The sequence below is a fragment of the Cariama cristata genome, unplaced genomic scaffold, assembly GCF_000690535.1.
Source record: "Cariama cristata isolate BGI_N322 unplaced genomic scaffold, ASM69053v1 scaffold2921, whole genome shotgun sequence".
Lineage (NCBI taxonomy): Eukaryota > Metazoa > Chordata > Aves > Cariamiformes > Cariamidae > Cariama > Cariama cristata.
Genome location: NW_009600822.1, coordinates 1 through 20,366, shown reverse-complemented (window position 1 = coordinate 20,366; position 20,366 = coordinate 1). Strand labels below are relative to the sequence as shown.

The following is a 20,366-nucleotide window of genomic DNA, read 5'->3' as shown; positions in this document are numbered from 1 at the left end:
AAGTCTATCAAGAGTGGGAGTGAAGCAGGTATTTTCCTGAACCAGTGTTCTGGTTAAGTAAGGACTGACTAATTTAATTCTGAATTTCCATTTAATACAGCATTTACCACCTCTGACAGATTTCAGGTGTAGTGTGGTTCTCTGACAGTCAGGGAGTTACTGAGCCTGGTTACAAAATGCTTTGCAAGTGTGTGCAGATAAGAGGAGTGTTCATTTGGGTAAAACTTCTGGGCACACATACCGAATAATCTATATCAATTCTGTCAACTTTCATATTAGTTATTAGGCAGAAAGCAGATAATTCAAAAGAAAGTTTCCTTGTTATGGCTTAAGATCAGTTTAAGAAGAGATAGTGTTGAGTTACACATCTGTACCCATAACAAAGATTTTTTTCTATTAAGCAGCAACATATCACACATTACCTGCACTGAAACTTAACTCAAGTAGAAACTTGGCATATGACCTAGATTTGATAGAACAGTTGAGGGTTTAATGTGCAGCAATCACTGTACATCATGCTAGCCTCCACACAGCTACCAAAATAAAGTTTAAACAAAGAACAAGTCTAAATTGCTAGAATTATCTGAGCAAAACACTAAGTAAATGAAGTTTAGGTTTAGCTCTGCAAGAAAACACTTCAGAGCATGAAAACAACTTTGGTTTTGTTTTTAAAAACAGAGTCTGAAGGATATTGATGGGCAATACTAAGGCTTGAGAAACAAAAACCAGGATAAAGCTACAGTTGTAGTGAAAGAAAAAAAAAGTCCTGAGTATTTGAAAGCATGTAAGTAGTCTGAATATCCAAAAACCTCTGCATTTATACAGATGCTCCAGCTGAAAAGTTACCTTTCAAGCAATTTTTTTTTTTCTCCAAATATTTGGTCGCTGTAGAGATTTGAAACAATGAGTTAAGATTTGAGACAAAAGCTCTGTAACATCTAACCTGTAGAGCACCACAGAAGTTTGCATCCCTAAGCCACATGAAGGACAACTTCTTTGCTTCAGAATTAAAAGCCAAGAAAGCTCAACTTCTCTTACGGTGGCACTGCTCATACTCGGTTTGTGGGTCTGTGCACTGGGCTATGCACCTTCACAGTTCTGAAGGAGTCATACTTTGCTGCCTACTTAATGATTACTCAGTAGAAGGTTTTATGTGACAGAAGTTGAAATCATCCTGCTCTCTATCTGGGTAAAAGAGCTGAAGTAACTCGCTGAAAACTAAATAGTTGTGCCACAGTGTTTGCCTGGTAACACGGCTGATTTGCCCAGAAGCAACATGAACTTGTCTTGCAAAGCTACGCAGTTCAGGGTCTCTAGGAGGTGTTTTGCCAACGGCTCTATACAGAAGTTACGTGCTAACGCGAGTTTGGGTGTTTTTCAGGATTTAGAAAGATACTCAAGTTCGGGTGCAAGTGATGGCTGTATTTCAGATAAGCCTAATCAGAAGTTGAAAAGATGACATCACCCTTCCAAAGGGAAACCAAGCGATAGCATACTGCAGTCAGACATCTGACACGCAATCCTTTGGTGTGAAGGCCACTTACTGCAGGCTCTGAGTAGTTAGGTCTCGATCAAAAAGCAACACTCTATGAAGCTCTTAAACTGCCTAAAATAGCCCTCTTAGCCTAACTCCTAGTGAGCAATGATTTATTTATTTTTAGCTAGTTTGCTTTCAAAATAATTTACCTTCAAGAATCTAATCAACATCAGATGTTAGACAATTCAAGACATGTGGAGGTTAGAAAGAGATCAACTCTACTGTGGTGACCTGGTGGGTTTGTTGTTTTTTTTCTGGATTTTTTTTTTTAGTATTACTTCCGTTCATGTATTAAAACAGGCTTAAGAGTTAGTTCAATACACAGGCACGCTTATTTGAATACTTGTTAGTCTCAACACTCTGTTGTTTAACTCACCAGGAAGCCTATATTAAACCCTAAGAGTTTTTTCAGTAGTCCATAGTAACCCATTCCAGCATTTCAAACTAGAAGGAGGTTGAAATTACATTCTTGTTTGCAAGCTACCAACGCTGTCCTACAAAATTCATTGGTCTCATTTGAAGTGGTCTCTTTGAAAGAGAGTATTTAGCATACAGATTTTAATTCTGCACAAGACACTTGCTAGTCAGATCCTACGGGTTTGACTAACGCTTTCCTACGCTATTTTAGGCTAGTTTGCTATTGTCATTAACAGCTTTGAGCTCGACACAGGAAACCTATCATTAAACATAGCTTTTAAGAAAGTCTCTGACACTGAATGTGGGTGAGCATTACTGTGCAATAGCACCTGCCTATCTAACCCAACTCAAATATGCATTTATTAATTTTTAGAACAAAATAAACTGTTTGGATTCATAGGCATAGGTTCACCTCTGTGCCTGTGATATGAAAAGGTACTTAAAAGACAAAGGTGGTAATCAACTATCTGAGCAAGACAGATCAGCTGTGTCTAACGATTTAGAGTTAGAGTTCAGCTGTAAAATATACATATTGCACACAGCAACCAGCTAAAGACAAGGGTTTCTCTTCCAAACAGGGTTTGAATAGCCCATTAAAAGTCTTCTGGCTGCGATCAGCGAGAGTTAGAGAGACAGACCTGCTGTAGTCACTGGAGAAACTGCTCAGCAGGAGCCGACGCAAGAGGCTCTGAAGGGCCTCACAAGGACCGTGCAGAAAACCGCCGAGCCCGAACACCGTGATTGCTGAACATGAGCCGTGGGTCAAACCGGTACCTGTGGAAAGGAACAGCGTCCGTGGGAGCCACCGTTAGCCCACAGCGAGCAACACTTCTAGAAACAGCTTATTTCTAGAATGGCTCTGGTACCAGGCTACTTGAATAGTTGCTTTCTTAACAGTATGCAGTAGGGACAATCTCTCTATGTATTAATTATGACAGATGAATTATAAAGATGCACAAGCAAGAAGCTGATAGTCTCCAAAGAACTAAATACTAGCTACAATGTACTGACAGCATATTGGCACATATAACATTAAGCATCCAGGATATGCATTCTAACAGAAAGCTTTGCTGCCTCAAGTTACAAACTTAAAATGCCCTTACAGTTGTACTATGTAAGTAGGGCTTAAAAAGAGCTTCGGTCCAAATGATTACCGACTGAATTTTGAGGCAAGAAGTGCTATTTACTTACACCAGCCAGCTAAGACATACAGCTTAGGTCCCACAGGAAATGTTCTTTGCTAACATCATCTCCAGGAACAATCAATCAGAGCAAGTATTTGGAAAATGCCTGCCCACAGCAACCTGCAGAGCTTTTCTGTGTTTGCAGGCAAACCTGAGATCACTTGTCTCTGACTACTCAGCACAGCTGTAAGCTTCAGCTATTCTAAGTCAACAGTGGCTGACAAGATTAAAGTAGTAGTATTAATACCATCAAGTTATATTGGGTAGGTTAAATTGAAATAGAGATTGAACATTAAAAAATAGAAGCATCAAGAAAGCATCTCTATTAAACAACAGTGTGTATGTCAGTAACGTTATATTCCACCATAAATACCCTCTATAAAAGCTTAATTTTAAAAATGTAACTATATCTGAAAGTATTATACTAATGAATTGAATCAGTGTTTACCCGGGATCGAAGACACCTGGTGTTCGGCAAGTTGCTCCCGAACAGGACTGCAGCATCATTAATCGATAGTTCATCTTTTCTAGAATTTCTTGATCAATTGTTTTAGCAATGTTATTGATCTGGTGTGGATCTGCAGTCAAGTTATACACTTCCACAAACACCTGTAGAAGAGAGTTCCTCCCCTGTATTAAATCCTAAAGCATATCATCTCAAATGTTATGTTCAACACTGCAGCATCCCCACACATAAGCTGTATTTTGCAACGCGGCTAAGTGGTCCAAGACGGGACAGCGTGTAGGTAAAGCTAAAGTCTTGTGATAGTACAGTATTGTTGGAAAAGTTTTTACTTCCACCTAAAGCACTCACCTGCCACACTGCAGATTTTTTTCTGACACGTAAATGGAACCCATCTTATGACTGTAAGACCACAGCAAGCGGCCATGGCTGGGGTGGCTGTCTTTTCATTAATGGATCTCGAAATACCCAATTTCATGACCATCGTGTCACCATTATATGCTCATCGGGTACTTCCACCTGTCCAACTCGGGTGTCTTGACTACACAGACAAAATATATTGAATACAAGTGTGCTATAACCCTAACCCAAGAGAGCTTTTTTTGTGTGCACGTGCTTCGAGAAGTTTTTGTGTGCTTTGAGGTTTGTCTGGAGGATTTTAGGGCAGATTTGTTTTTTGGTACATTAAATCTCTAAACCATTCTGTGGGACAAATACTAGTCAAACATATCTCAAGAATTCAGCTGAGGTTTTGTCTGTGCTAGCATAGGAGTCCTGATTGCAGATGATGTTGATTAAAACTGGCTGGGTTGTGTCTAACTTAGATAAAGATGCATGCAGACAGACCTTGGTTGTGAGCTTTCTTGTAAGGTTCACTGCAGGATTTTAAAAGCTGCACTGCTGCATCTTCCCAATACTTTAAGTCTTAATTTAGCTGACCCAGGTAAGCTGAGTGACCCAAAAATGCCACAGCCATACCTTGATGTCAGTTTTTTTTTTCCCCAGTAAGTAGTGTATTATCGGATCAACTTTGGAGTCTACTTTTACCAAGAAAGCTGCACCACTCATGTAACTTCATCACAAATTGTCAGAAAGTGGAAAAATGAAGGGCAGGGCCTGCTAATCAGCATCTCAGTCTCCTATACAGTCTTTCTGACTATCCTACCACAACCACCACCTTGTGGGATTTACTCCCCTGGTTTAAGTTGTTCATTGCAGACCACCAGAAAATGTTTTGTGTGGTGGCATGATAACCGGGGATATCTGCTGGTTACGCATTTATTGCACATCTGCAGTTTAATAGATTTGTGACCCAGCTGCCTCAAACCCCGCATGCTCTCTGACAACTGTGTGCAAACAGGCACAAGAAAAGACAAGCCCAGTAACACACCAAGTTTTGTGTGTACAGCGGGTGCTCCACTGGTGAGATCTGAACAATTTCTGAGGGGGGACATTGTGTCCCTTACACCCAAACAACTTAAGATAAGGTTAGAGACCTTGCTCACAGTTCTAACTTAAATACTTGTTTTGCCAGGCAAACAAATGAGCAATAGAAGACAAATGATTAGCCTGGGATTTCAGTTCTTCCCAAGGAAAAGAGTTGCAGCTGAACATAACAGCAGAGGAACAGCGTAACAGAAAATACTCGTCATACAGAAGACTCTGCCACATGGAATTAGGGCAGGACAGAGAACTGATCCCAGCCCCAGACCAGCTCCTCATGAGGCTGCTGGGTGATACTAGGCAGCGATAATCATAGTTTAGGCTACTGCCCCTTCCCCACTCCCCTCCCACCCCCACTGTTTGGGTTTGGTTTTTTTTTTTTCCTTCCCAGAACCCCACCAGAGATTCAGTCAAACATTCTCACCAGTAGATAAATACTTCACTGTTTATCCTGCAAGCAACACTAGTCTGTTTTTCAGAGTACTTTATGCAAACCTCGAGAGCAGGCAAGAGTGCAGACAGTTGCTTGCACGGTTGCGAGCAGCTGGCATCTGCTAGTCAGAAAGAGACTTACCTCCCGGTCATCAAATTCACAGTACTGCAGGTCCCAGGAAGTTGACAGGGTCCTTACACAAGCGTATGTGTTGTTATAGGAATCTTCACAGACACAGTCTGGGAAGCAGTGCTGTGAAGCGAGCAGTGAACAAAAACTTCAGAGCAGGAAAAAAGAAGATGAACTAACAATCCTCTTCCTAGAGTCTACACTGGCTCAAGCCAAGCGCAGTTAACTGATGAACACGGGGGCCTTAGTCTAACACATGCAAGTCTCCACTGAGGATTTTAAGCAAAAATTCAGCTCTTCCAAATTTGAGAAAGCGTTGTTATTAAATTGACCATGGTTAAGTGCATTTTGTCTGGGAAGCTAATGTACATACACTGAATAGAACAGCACAACACACCACACACTACTAAAGACAACACCGATGGGATGCTTTACTTAAAGCAAACCTTCTTTGATTCAGGAAGTAGCTAGCGACTTAAGTAATAGTCACAGATAAGAATGGTGCGACGAGGTCACTGGAAGTTTAGAAAGAACATGATGTCGCTGCCAGCCGCTTTGTGAAGCCCTGAGGCCCTACAGATTCCCACTGAAAGGGTGACTGTGCTCTGTACGGTCATGGACACATCAGTTCCGCACGGTCATATGGACACATCAGTTCTGCATGGCTCCCCCCAATTCTCAAATGCTGCACAGGACCTACAGAGCCAGCTCCTGCTTACCAAGACACTGGGAGCTAACTTAGAGAACCAGAGTAGTCCATACAGCAAACAGGTTTAATTCAGCAGCTATTTTCTAATATTAACAGATCTCTTGCTTACTGTGACTCCAGGTCCTAGGCCAGGACAGGTCGGATCACTGCCGTTGTACCCTTCTCCTTGGTACTCCACCAGGAAGTCCGATCTCCACGTCAGGTTTTTATCTCCTCTCTAGGGCAAGAGGTTAACAGGACTTAGTACGCACCGCACTGTGAAACAGAAGAAATTCTCCGTGCCTGGTCTGACACTAACGCTGCCAACAGCTTACAAGGCAGGTTGAGTCATGGTCCCTAGTCTGAGTCAGTCTTAAAATAATACTTAGCCTTAGGTTAGAATGTCTTGTGTAACTGGAAGACAAGGATCCAACTCCAAAAATACTGGCACACCTTCTCATGAGGGTTTAAAGTACTGTCTTCAATTTATAAAGAATTGGGCAGTAACACCCAGTAGAAGCCCCATGGCCAGATACTGCGGTATTACAGGCAAGATCCCTGTAACAAGGCTGTTGCTCTTTGGTTTATATCAGACTACCACAACAGATGGGAAAAAAAAAAAGATACCCTTGGCATAAGAAAAGATAAACAGCTTTAAGAAGCAACTAAGTTTTAAGCTGCTCTATTTGTAGCTGCGTTTAAAAAGACACAGGGAGAGGGAAGTTTAAAATTAATATACAGCACCATCACAGGAGTACACAGCAAAACAGTGAGTTTCACAGTTTTGATTCCATCAGAGTTTAAACTGGATGCCTTTTACCTGCTTCTGTCTAAAGAACAGCTTAAGGTTTGGATACAAGGTTTTAAAAGCAAAGCACTGTTTTAAATCTGGATGATCTCCTACCTTTCCAAGTAAGCTGCCTTCAATTTATAGACTAAATTTAATTAAAACTAAAAGGATCAACTGCAAGCAGCTTTATTTAAAAAAGCTTCTGCTCACTTATTGGAAAGGTCAGGTTTACTTTATAACACCACGTGCAGTTTTCCAGAGTTTAGGGGGAAACACCAGTTCTACTGAAAACTGAGGCAAACCAAACATTTAAGTAAGAACAGTCTGCTGCTCTCCTAGGCCTATGCTGAGAAATCCTCAGGAAAAGGGGAGGCAGGATGCAAGGTGGAAACAACTGACAGCCTCCAAAATGGGAATTAGTACAAATGGCCGGATTAGCCAAAGGATGACACAACTTTCTATTACAAAATGACCACAAAGTCGTAGGGCTTATGAAAATACACCTGCATTTAAACAAGATACCTTCTTTTTTTCACTAAGCAATGATCATCCCATGTGAAAAATGAGATCAAGGGAAAAATCTGGGTTATGAGTCTAGGTTGACCCTCTATTGAAGAAAGTGGTATTCACTTGGAAGAATAAGCCCTGCAAGAATTACTGGTTACTATCCCTGTCCGTCTACTTACCAACAGTGGCAGTAGTGACATCCCATCCATCTGGGTCTTATTCAAGTCATACCCCGCGATATCCAGAATAGTGGGACCCAAATCAATATTTGCAACAAGCATCTGCAGGGTGAGGAAAACCTACTTCAGAACCTGACAGGTGTAATAATGAGACTTCTGTATTTTACGTACTAGTAATTTGCGGTACACCTAGACACTACTTCATTTCATCTGTATAGGCTAATGGTCCCTGTAACAGTCAAAAGCAATGGTAGGGTCTTTGGAAAGCGAGCTTCACACTTCGCTTACTTTTGGAGCCTGCAATTACTTAAATCTACTGATTCAAGCAAGAGCAGGCAGCATTTTAGAATGAGGTCTTTGCACTTTCTACGACCCTGTGTATTTCATTTCATTGATATACATACACACAGGAGGATAAATTATTACCTCCAAGATATACCAATTAAAAGTTGGTAGCTGCAAAACAATATTAAATCTGTACTCTGATTTCACTGTTCTTACCTTGTTTGTCTGATTTGGTTTTATCCCTGGTCCTCGAACTAGCAACGGAACTTTGATATCAAACTCATACAGCTGCCGTTTGTCTATTGGCAAAGAAAACTGGCCTATACAATAGAAAATGGAAAAGTTAAAATGTAAAACAAGAAACCATTTAAGTCTTGTGTTAGATAATTTCCAGCAGTCAATTTTTAAGAAGTCAAAGGAGGTTCTTAACCTGAACTACATTAACAAAGCGGAGGATAGGAACAGACAACTTCAACGTATAAGCCATATCCTACAAAGTTTAACAGCTTAGATACTGCGTTTTCAGTTGTACAACATGATACAGACAGGTCTTTGACAGATTTTTACTCATTAACTCTTTCATGGCAACTCTTCTACAGAACACAGAGACCCTTCCTCCATTTCTGTCCTAATTCTATGTATACCACGATAGAGTAGAGAGTAATGCTAAAAATCACAACCAAACAAAAATCCAACAAACAATAAAATCCTCAAACACCCCGCATTGCAACTCTAGATTGTTTCGCAACTCAAATCAGTACTTCTTATGTCTACAGTTTTCCACAGCTGCTGTTCCCATTTTCTGAAGTGGTCATGAGGGTGAAATGTTATGCAATTCCTGCATCTTCTACACACGTTCAGTAAGCAGTGAAAATTTTACCAGTGTGGAAGCCGTTGTCTGATGTGTAAAAGATGTAAGTGTTGTCTAATTCTCCGTTCACTTCCAGTTTCTTCACTAGTTTCTCTACCAGGTCATCTACTGACAGCAGAGTCTGCCACCTATACAGAAACAAAGCAATTCGCATTAGAGTATGAAAAATTCAGAATAATTCTGACTGCAGGTAGGGCATTCATATTCTGCTTCAAGTCAACAGTGTCTGCACTGTAAGTGGATTATTTTGCTTGCAAATTCTGAAAACAAACTTCATAGATTACTACACTGTACTTTTTGAGGCTGCAATTTAAGATAGAAATAGACTGTTTGTCCTCAGTTCTTGTTGATTTTCTTCTGTAGTGTCTGAGAAAGACGTCAAAACGCTGATTACCTCTTATCTGGAGACAGTCAAGACCAACTTTGAAGCAACACAGTGTCAAAGAGTCAGAGTTATCTCCTGCAAGGTCACTTGTTATTAGTTCTTTATATGCAGTTTTTAATGTTAAAATACAAGACTGACATCAATTTAATTGACTATATGGGTTCCTTTCTGCTTGAAAATTACATCAGCTATTTTGTATTACTCATGTAATATCAGCATCCGTTATTCCAGTGTATCTAAAGCCCTGAACAGCTACAAATTATTATTCCTTTGTCATGGGGTTAGCCGTTGAGACAAGTGACTGCTTCTGATAAGTTAGTAACAAGCCTCCACAGACTAGTATTAGCTGAATTAACTACAGTTACTCAATTCTTGGATCCTGTTGTCTCCAGGCTTAAGATTTTGTTGCATAATTTTACCTTCATGTTTTATAAAGCAAGACCCTGAAAAAAACTTGGTATTCCACCTCCAAAGTGACAAGCTAATGCCTGATAACCACTCAAAACGGAGTTTAACACTTGAAGTTAAGCCAGTGTTTGTTTCAGAGCTTTTAAAGAAAATACACCTACAGTGTAAACAAATACCCTTCCTTTCTATTAAAAAGAGGGAACAAGTTGTATCTTCACATTACTCTCAACATCCCCTTTTATAAAAAAGAATCAAGCACTCGCCTTGGCCGGTCAGGTATTCCCATATAAAACAACCACAGACTGAGAGTCAAGGTTAATAAATCAGATTAGCTGGCAGATAAATCAATCACAATTGATTTATGTAATTGATTTATGTACATCATGTAAGAATCCGGAATTCAGGTGAAGTACAAGGTAAGGTCATTTTTTATGAAAACCTGTTGTGCACTGCCAGACAAGCAGTAAAGACACCGAGCATGACTGGCCTTTTTTATGACAAATCATGGTAGCATTTGGGAGCAAAATATTTCTGAAGCCAATGACAAGTTTCTTTGCAAAAAGTAAACAGAAGGTCTGCTGAGACAGATGCCAGAGAACTGTTACAGGTAATTTGACATCTATTGTCAGATTTATTACAACTCTTAAAAAAAACTTCTATTTTTTTTTAAAAAAAAAACAATAAAACTTCCGAGTAGAAATCTTAAGCAACAAAAAAATTCTTACCGCTTTCTATAAGCATCATCAAGAAACTGTATTGAAGAGTTTGTCATTGGAGTCTTTGCTTGTCGAATTAACCAGTGCTTGTTCTAAAGAAAAAAAAGACAAAAATATTAGCGCAGGAGAGAAGTACCAGCTTTTAAACCTCTTAGACCAGTTACAACAGGAATGTTGTTTAGGGTAAAACATCCGCGTGATTCCTGTGAAATAGCCAGGCAATGCTATCAAACTGACCTGACTCCAGTTTTCCCTCTTGGTTCATGTAAAATCTAAGTTGCAAGAGCAGAATATAGTACAGCTCCATTACGCTCAGCCCTTGGTGAGAAGAAAACAGCTGTGGATCTTTTCAAAGTAGTTCAGGGAAGAAATTTGAGAAAGAAGCTAGGGCAGGCTCCCCCAGAGAAAAGAAGTCTGGTGGCCTGAGACAGGCCTGATGAAAAAAATCGGAAGGATTGAGCAGCATTGTAAGACTGGACTTGGTTGTCAGAGAGGTTCTTTTGGGACTAGGACTGGTGAGCATCCCAACATAGGTAGAGAGGTGGGGATAAACGCCTGCATCAAAAGCATTCAGGACCGCCTAATTCACAGACAGGCGAGGACAAAGATCTGTGATGGTGCCATCACCAGATTCTTAGTAGCCTATGAACTTGGGGCTGGAGACTGAGGGGAGCAGAAACGTCACCATTTTATTTGGATTTTTTGACTCCAGAACAAGAGCATTTCTTTAGCTGAAGCTTTATCGATTCTTCTAGCTCCATCCCCAACTTTCAGAAATGGCCTCTCCCTTTCTCCCCCCACTCAGCCCCCCAAAGTAAGGGTGATGATCTAACTCATATGACAAGTGGCACTCCCACATCCCGAAGCACTCATCCGAACTGAGTCAGCTGCTGTACAAACGCATGGGAAGGTCTAACCTGAAGGCTGGCATTAGCGGTGAGCAGAATAAAGGAAAAATTCATGTCAATGCAGCTTTACGCTTTTTCACTTAGTAGGTCAGAGATGACCCACTCATCACCCTCAGCTTGAGCCTGTATTTAGTTGGTCACTCCTCTCCACAGAGCGTCTCGTTACGCAATTTCTCTCCTGTCACAAGCAAATGACTCTGAACGGGCTCAGGCTTTAGGGATTCGTATCTCTTGTCACAATCAAGTCACAATGAAGTGACTCGTATCTCCTGCAATTATTCAGTTCCCCTGTTTTCTGTTCTTGCCAACTGAAGGAAAGATTTTTGACATGGAGACTTAATACCATGTCTCATTTAGTTTAATTCAGTTGTATTCAGATCTCTCTTTTATAGTAGCTATAAAACAATTCTCTGGAGAGACACCAAGTCTATCTCAGCAAGAAAACACAGCATAACCAAGACCAAACATCTAGGCTTTGTGTGTTGGTTGAGAGAGGAAAAAGTAAGGAAAGACATCACAAACGCCCTCCCCAGCTCAGCAGAAGTTCTTCAGAGAACAAAGGAGCTGGTAACACCACCTGTGCACCAGCCACCTTTCACAAGGGGTGGGCTCAGGAGAGGCCCTCCATAAGGCACAACCATGCTGGGTAACTCAGGCAGGTCAGTCTGCAGTAGAAGCTTCCTCTTTTCTGGAGTATTTTGTTCTTCCTAACTTTCTCTGAAGTTTCAAAAACTTCACACGGCACTTAAATATGTTTGTGGGTTTCAATAAACTTCACACTGATCAGAGTCCTCAAATCTGCTTCCCTGCCAGTCCCTCTCAAGTCTCTCTCACCAGTTATGTACCAAGCTGTCCACTAATCCCGATGCCTCCCTGTGTTCCATTCTCAAAGAAATTTTAGGAGATCTTCAGACAGCATACTGTATCTTGCCAGTGGAATTCAAACACAGCTGTGCTCTGATTTTGCAGGAAAAACAAGGCATGCAAGAGAAATACCCAACACATATCTTAATCAGCTTCTCTCTCAGAACAGCTTAGATAAACCACTCCTCTGGGCTATCAACAGTCCTGTCTGGGAAACCAGAGCGCTATGCATCATTTGACAGAGATCACAGCCCAGGATCCTAAGCAGGAGTTAAAGTGCACGTCATTGGCCAGAGTCTAACAGCTTCACTACTTTTTCATGCAGAGATTCTGCCTAAATGGCTCTTTTTAGTAGCCCTTGCCCACATACCGCATAAGGAAGCCAGGCCACATTACTTTAGGAATCAAGACTGTGCAATGCCAGACTGTCTAGCAGGCATTACAACATCAATGACTTGAGGGTCTGAGCCTACGTGCCCGTTTATTGCTATTGCAGGAATTGTGCTTGCCCTAGAAAACAGTGAAGCTCAAAGAAGAGTTAGGCTTCAAGACCACAACACTGCCAATTACAGAAACACACACTGTTAATGATCGTAGCTATTGTGTCTGTTCCTATTGTGAAATGGAGGAAAACTGCTGTATCCACAGATATTAACTACCAAACATTAAGTAAGTCTGTCATTTTGCTTTGTGTTGTATAGGCATAGACAGAGCTTTTGCTCTGCATAAGGGAACTCCCACACTGTATTTTTTGGCTAACTGCTGACTTGGCTGGTCAAGTTATTTCTGGGTCACTATGTTAAAAGCATTCCGTTATTACAGTAATGGAGTCACAGGCAAAGTTAGGGATCCTTTTATGCAGAAAAAACCCAGTCTGATTCCCACTCCCTAGTTTGAAACTTAACAGGTTGGGCTAAAGTATTTGTTGTTGCCTGCAGCCCTTTTCCCCCTTTCACTCATGTTTTTGTATCACGCTGATAAGCACATGGTCATTTTGCAAGCTACAATCCTCAGCTAAAAACAAGTTTCACCCTGTACTACATGAGTCACAGTGACCTTAGGAGAGGTATCACTGGGCTCCAGATAGGCATTTAGGCAATGTTATCTCTTAGTCTGAAGATGAGGAGCAAATCTTGAAGTGAATCAGTTGAACACTGAACAGTAGTGAGTTCCATATTTTAAACTAATTAAATCGAAAAAGATAAAACTTCTGTAAGTTAAATATCCCACCAGATTAACTGTCTGTGACTTTCACTTTCACTTATTGGCAGAGTAAGCCGCAGCAGATTAGCCTGAGCTAGACCATATTTGGCCAAGTTTACTGGCAGTGGAAGGTACTGCCCCGTCACAAGGATGTCTGTGGGTTTGTAACCTGAAGCTCAGCAATTCTGGTTACAGGTTATTTCAACAAAGGCAAGGCAAGTTCTCAGAGTCCTTCATGACCCTTGGCCCCGTGGCTCGTGATTTCACAAAGCCCTCCGGTTAGTCTGACAGGCTTGTCGCCTAGGGGCAGCTTTGCTGTGAGCTCAAGTAATGGGGCACGCATCCACACGAGCAGACGTGCGCAGGAAGACGGCGCTCTTGCCATTCTGCACCTGAGCCTTCGCATAGCACACTGCCTATGTGTTCTCCTGAACATACCAAGAGCTACAGAAGAACATTTTAAGAGATTCAGAAGAGTCTGGAAACTGGACAAGGAATTAACTTTTTTCCATTTATCGATCATAACTCCATTGTACTGCCTTATCATTTTTGCCACTGCATTTTTTTTTTTTATTTAGAAGATACTGGTATGCAAATATCTCAAAGTCACAACAAACATCTCTTACCCTGACAGGCTGATTAACATAACTAAACAAGCAGTACTCATGGTATTAGCCTATTCTTCTCACTGATTGAACTTAACATGCAAGTCAGTGATTGCCTACTGCTCTCACTAACTAGTAGAATAATCTATGCTGAGTCTCGCTGGCTAGCTTACCTTTCCATGAATGTTAAAATTGCTGTTTCTTGGTGCGCTGACATTCTGAAAGCTCTTCATATACTGTGGAGCAGCTGTCCAAGGGGAGTGCGGTGCTGGGGTTGAGATCATCATAAAGAAAGGTTCGAAATTAGATTTATACTCCAAGAAGTCCAATGACATGTTGGCCTGTGAACGGTTTTGTTGGAGAAGAAAAGTCATACCTCCAAAGGAAAACAGTAAGTATTTGAAACATCCAAACTAGACATTCATAACTTACTTAGAGCTCAGTAGTACTGGAAATATTTAAACTATTTCAGAAACTTATTGCTTGCTCATCTAAAAATGTCCTGAACAGCAGCTCGTGATAAAAAAAATCCCAAGTGTTCAAGTTAAACAAATCATTTGTCCCACATCTCTGAATAGCTTTCTACTTCGGATCTTTGCGTTATTTAGACCTGGAAAGCTCAGCGAAAGTTTGTGCCTATTCCAAGTATCAACAAAATCCACCTGAACTCAGTTTTCATCAGGTAAAACTGGAGCTTTCTTTAACGCAGTCTGAGTCTTCCTGAGGCTCTCAAATGCCATGTCCTGCCTGACAGAACCCAGTTTAGGAGTTCCAATTGCCTTCAGAAACAGCAATAGTTCTGAAAAAGTTTTTCAGCCCCACTGTTTATAGCACATGCTCATTCTGTAGCAAGCTCCTAGTTTATAAGGGGTGCCACATTTCTGCTGGTGAAGCCAGAAGCTCCAGTGAGGGACAGTGCCAAACTCCACTCGCTCATGCCACTTCACCGCACTTTCACTCTCGTTTCAGCCTACACACAATTTCAAGTAGCAAGTTAGAAGAGATGGTGAGTTTCATTTTGGCCTTCCCTTGGTCAGCTTTTGAAATCAAAGCTTTAAAGGTATTACTTGCAGCTCAGTTCTTCACTATTGAAATCTTGCAATGTTTTCCTTTCCTGATTAGTATACCCCATTCTGGATAACCTCTTCTCTCTCTAAAAGAAACTAGAGACTAGAAATTCCCTCCTCTTCCTTCCTCCTAACTTGTACACCTAAGCAAGTAGGGCTGGACTTCAGTTATATGACAACAGAGTTAAGATAGGAACTGTTTGAAGCTCGAAAACCTAGTTCAGAAACCAGTATGATGCAGGTAAACTCGCAGAGGTAGTCAACTTAGATTTTGCTGGGAGCTTAAACTGCAACATGTCGGGACTGCAGCAGGCAGATCCAGGTGTTCAGATTCTTAATACCAGACTTAAGTACCCAGATGTCCTTAGTCAGGACAAGAAAGCTTGCGCATCACAGCAACACAGGAACTTTGCATAAGCAATTTACTCCTGTGCACTGCCCATTGAGGGAATTAAACCAAACACAGGTAGAAGGCAGAATGCAACACACTGAAAATCATAATACATTGCTGTATCAATAGGTAACACACCACAAATAACAGGTTTATGCAGCAAAGATCTGTTGGTCAAAATGCTTACGAGCTGCTGAAGGATCAAAAACGACCAGTACAATGCCAGTAACAGGATAGTCTCACTTCTGGCTTATCAATTCCAACTTAGCTTTAGACAGTGTATCTAAATTTAACCAGACAGCTGTTCAGTACCCTAAGAAACATCAATCAGTTCTCTTCTCAGTAAGCAGCTGTCTATGTTCAAGAACCCACTGGAATGAAACTCATTAGGGTCTCAATGGAAGACTACAAATCAACTGCATGAGAAGGCTTCTCAGAGAAGAATCTTCCCCGAGTGCTGCGTGTGAGCTTCGAGCACTACCAGCTCATACACCGTAACAGCAGGTCACATTAAGGCTCCAGTTTAACTCCAGGAAACACTTCCCCCCGCACCTCCAAGCTATGCTAAACAGGGCCTCAAGAGAGCTAAAGTAACTCTTCCAACTTGCCTTTAAGCATTTGGTATCTTTGTTACCTCTCTTTACCTTAAGAAGGTAAAGAGGCTAAAAACTCCCCTGGTCAGTTACACATTTTGCACAGTCCATATACTGCCCTTTCACACTACAGAGGACTGATTAGCCTTTGATATTTCCAAGTTATCAGTTTGATGTAGTTAGAGATTACAGCATTATTAACACATCATAATATCCAACAAACAGAACATGATGTAAAGTTATTTTTAAACACTTAACTTCCTACTGAAATCTTGGCCCAGCTAATCTGTTACAGAAGTTGCATATCATAACAAAACACGTCCTTCTATGAAGTAATTTACATCATTGCCTACATTCCTCGTGCACCGTAGCAGTCAGTATTAACCTCTCAGTGAGGCTACTGGCTAGCAAATGGGCAGTTAGAATCCCTCTCCTCTCCACAGCTCGTACACACAAACTTGTCATTTCTAAATACACGCAGAATCTTGCTCTGCTGATTAATGCCCACCCCCCACCATGATAGTGCAATCATGTATTTAGGAACTAATACAGCCTAACAAATTATCATCTCCACCCTTCCCTAAGCCCCCAGCATGAGGCATTATCTGGTCATAAGTAGCTTCTGTAACTCAGGTGTTGCAAAATTTCTTACCAGTACATCTGTCAGATAATCTACGCTGTAGTTCTCACCATGCCTTCGTGCTTTGCCATTTACTGAAAGAGTATAGTTGTAGTACTTTGAATTTTTCTCCTGTGAAAAAGAAAAGTCACATGCATATTTATACAGTGACACGTACACTGATTACTTGAAATAATCAAAGTGAGCTGCCAACAAGCATTTGTCAATAAAGATCTATCACAAGGACACTGCAAGAATTCTCAGAACTGGTCTCCAACAACAAAGCTTATTTTAGGGCTATCTCACACTGCTTTGGCTTCACAAGTCGGGGTTTTTCCCCAGGCACCTTAGGAGGAGTAGCCTTTGTGAAAGCCAAGGATCTGATATGCAATAGAAGAAAAAAGGGAAGAAAATTTGCATTAAGTTGTTAGATGCTCTTTGCCTACTCTTTCATCACCAGGAAAGTTAGAACACGAGTTAGATAATAAAGCAACCAAAATTAAGTATTTTAAAAGAATAATGGTCACATACCAAGGCATACCAAAAACTCCATCCAGGAGGGACATGACCTACTCCCCCTGCATCCTCTGCTCCATACTGAAAAAAGACAGACCATGACTCACAGTTTCAATTATGATGAATAAAAGCTAGAAATTATGTTTCATATTCATGTGCTTTATTCAACACTAGTCAGAAACCACATTAAGGCAAATTCAATTTCAGGATGGAAAAAAACAAATATATATGCATATAAAAACACATGTATAGCCTGTTGAAGAAACCAGATAACTAGAAAAACAGTAACTGAAAGCTTTGCATTCCCCAATAAAATGTAAGTTTTATTCCCTGTTCTACTCTGCACATAAAAATACACAGAGAACCTGAACATACGGTACATACATCATCAGGTAACGAGAGGTGATCAAAACACGCACGCGGCAAGAGACTCTTTGGCTTTGTGGTAACAGTTCACAAGATACTAAAGAAAATTTTGCATAGACCAACAGCTTCCATCATCCTCCCCCAAAAGGGGGAACAAACTTTAAGCAGTGTTAGCCTCTTGTCACCTCAGTGCCAAATAATCTACAACAACTAGCCTTTAAACTGTCGAAAAAAGGAAAATAGCTACTGAATCAGTGCCAAACGCAAAACAGAGGGTGCCTCAGAGCAACACAACGGGTTTTCTCAGGGCTGCCCTCTCCCATCTACACAGCTCGCCTAACTGCAGGGACAGGAGACTCTGCTGAGTCAAGGGATGCTCAGAGGAAGCCAGATAAGTTTCCCCTCTCCGAGCTGCCTCAGTAACATCAGCAGAAACAAATTTATGCCTATGAAAATCCACGTTCCATTATTCCGTTATACCACAAACATTTTCCACCAAGAGATGCAAGGAAAATAATGCTGTTAAGAACCCTGTAACTCCTCTAGCTCCAAATACAATTCCATCACGGAAAGGAACACCTGATCTTAGACCTTTCAGCGCTGAATTTTACGTCTTACCATAAACTACTACACACTACAGGTTAGTTAAAACCAGAAATAAGCAAAAGCACAAACATACAAGTAGGTAACCTCTGTAAAGAGCTCCGGTAATATCTGTTCTTCCAGTGAATTTGCCTCAGTGGACATTTAATATTTAAAATAATGTAGTAACTAAAAAGAAAATAGTCCTCTGATTCAAGGGGATATATCCTTGTCAGGAATATTGAGATAAACCAATTTTTTTTCTTTAATGTTATTCTTACATCATGTCTGGTCTGGCACTGGCTTGATGGTGTTCTTCAATACCATGTGCCAATCATCTATCCATTTCCCCCAGTCATTGAAATCATCATCTCTAAAAATTAACACATCTGAACATACTAAGAAAGCCTTTGGATTCCATCATCCTTTCAAAATTAAGGTTCAGGCACCTACAGAACCTTATTTTAACCAAGTTAAGTTAAAGATTTGAGTTTTGCATTATATTTATCCCATCTCAGCAAAGGGAACTGTTCATCCAAGTAACACCATTTTAAACATTTTGGAGACCTACCATCAGCTACAAATAAAAAATCATTGAGTGGTTTAGAAAGGTGGACAAAAATTAAGGTTCAGGCACCTACAGAACCTTACTTTAACCAAGTTAAGTTAGTGAGTGGTTTAGAAGGTGGACAAATGCAAATTGCAAATGAACTGCATCACAGTAAAAAAAAAAAGAGCACAAAATACCTCATTCAAATACTTTCCAGCAAAGAACGTTTGATAACCACACATAGTTTTGAGCAGCGCTGGGAAGGTGTATGGTTCTTGAATCTTCTGCCATAACTTGCTGCTACAGTTTCCTTCCAGGGTGTTATTGACAACATGATGATTATGTGGATATTTTCCTGTTAAAATGCTAGCTCGACTGGGACAGCAAAGTGCACTGGGAACGTACTGGAAGGACAGGATGAAGAGATACAAGATTGACATTGTAAAACAATTTTTCCTCAAAATTTATAGTTTTGAAATATCAGCTAATAAATAGGTTGATTAAGATGTTCACCAACATTAACACATACTTCTTTCTGGACGCACAGAATTACATCAAATTTATAGTTTTGAAATATCAGCTAATAGGTTGATTAAAATGTTCACCAACATTAACACATACCTCTTTCTGGACACACAGAATTACATTCCAAGTATTTTCATTAGGGAAAAGCTGCACATGAAACTGGTTTTAGGTTTCTGCAGCATATGGCCTTCAACCCTGCCCCAGATTAGATGTGGTTCCTATGCAGTAGCAAGTATCCACTAAAACACTGTTTGCCAGTTGATTCACTCCATTGTTTTAGCCATGGCAATACATTAGAATATGAAAAGAGCAAAGTGGATTTTCAGCATGCATGAAGTTGAAAGTTTTAAGTAGCTTCTTCTAATGCCTCTCAGTTTGTAATTAAAAAAAAAAATCAGATTACTCAGTTTTACTTTACAGCTTAAGGAAGTTAGCACAAGTACTTTTAGGAAGTGAAACTTTGTCTCTCAGACTCTGAGCGTGACCTTGAGCTATATTCATTCTGAGACCTACAAGTAGTTAAGAGATCGAATTTTAACCCCTCCGACACGTACAGACTTCATAAAACTATTTACCAGTTTTGAGACCTTAGATGACCTAAGGTACAAACTACATAAACGCACACACCTTAGAAGTTCAAGGAGTTAATGTAAACACTTACCGCATTTAGAAAGGTTATTCCCATCTGCGCAATGAGAGCATTAGTCTTCTTTAGGGGGGTCTGGAAGAAAGGTACCAAAAGGAAAACAACTAAAATAAGAAGGATGCTAGGTAAAGTAGGGGAGTTGAAGCAGTCAGACGACTACCTGAAAGAGGGCCCACCACCACAGTTTTTAAGGCATTGCCCAGGCAAGCCACCCACTGCCTTTTTGCTAGGGCCTCGTGTGACCGAAGCGGTTACGCAAGTCAGCCCAAGAGAGCAGAACTACAGGGAGTTTTCAGGGACTCCCTGCAGCTGCGGAAGCCCCAGCCTCGACCTGCTTGAGCCTCAGTAGCTTCCCAGAGAAGCTTCGCCCACCCGAGGAAGCCCACCATGACGCTCCCTTAGCGGGGCAACTCGGCCTGAGGCCGTGGAGAGAGCTCCTGGCCCCGGCGGCGGGCTGGGCCCTGGCGGCACCGCTTCTCCCCCCAGGCCCAGGCCG

The 20,366-nt window shown here is 41.0% G+C and overlaps 1 protein-coding gene across 1 annotated transcript; it reads right to left on the bottom strand.

Moving 5' to 3' along the window:
- Positions 1–1,862: 1,862 nt before the first annotated feature.
- GNS (glucosamine (N-acetyl)-6-sulfatase) lies at positions 1,863–19,945 on the bottom strand (the record flags this gene model as incomplete). Its single annotated transcript, XM_009710157.1, has 13 exons — positions 1,863–2,728; positions 3,587–3,747; positions 5,619–5,729; positions 6,425–6,532; positions 7,771–7,872; positions 8,272–8,375; positions 8,936–9,054; positions 10,445–10,527; positions 14,189–14,356; positions 16,719–16,817; positions 17,217–17,282; positions 18,897–19,103; positions 19,886–19,945. Coding segments are annotated over 13 exons (1,464 nt in total), but the record flags the coding sequence as incomplete, so codon positions are not given.
- Positions 19,946–20,366: the final 421 nt, after the last annotated feature.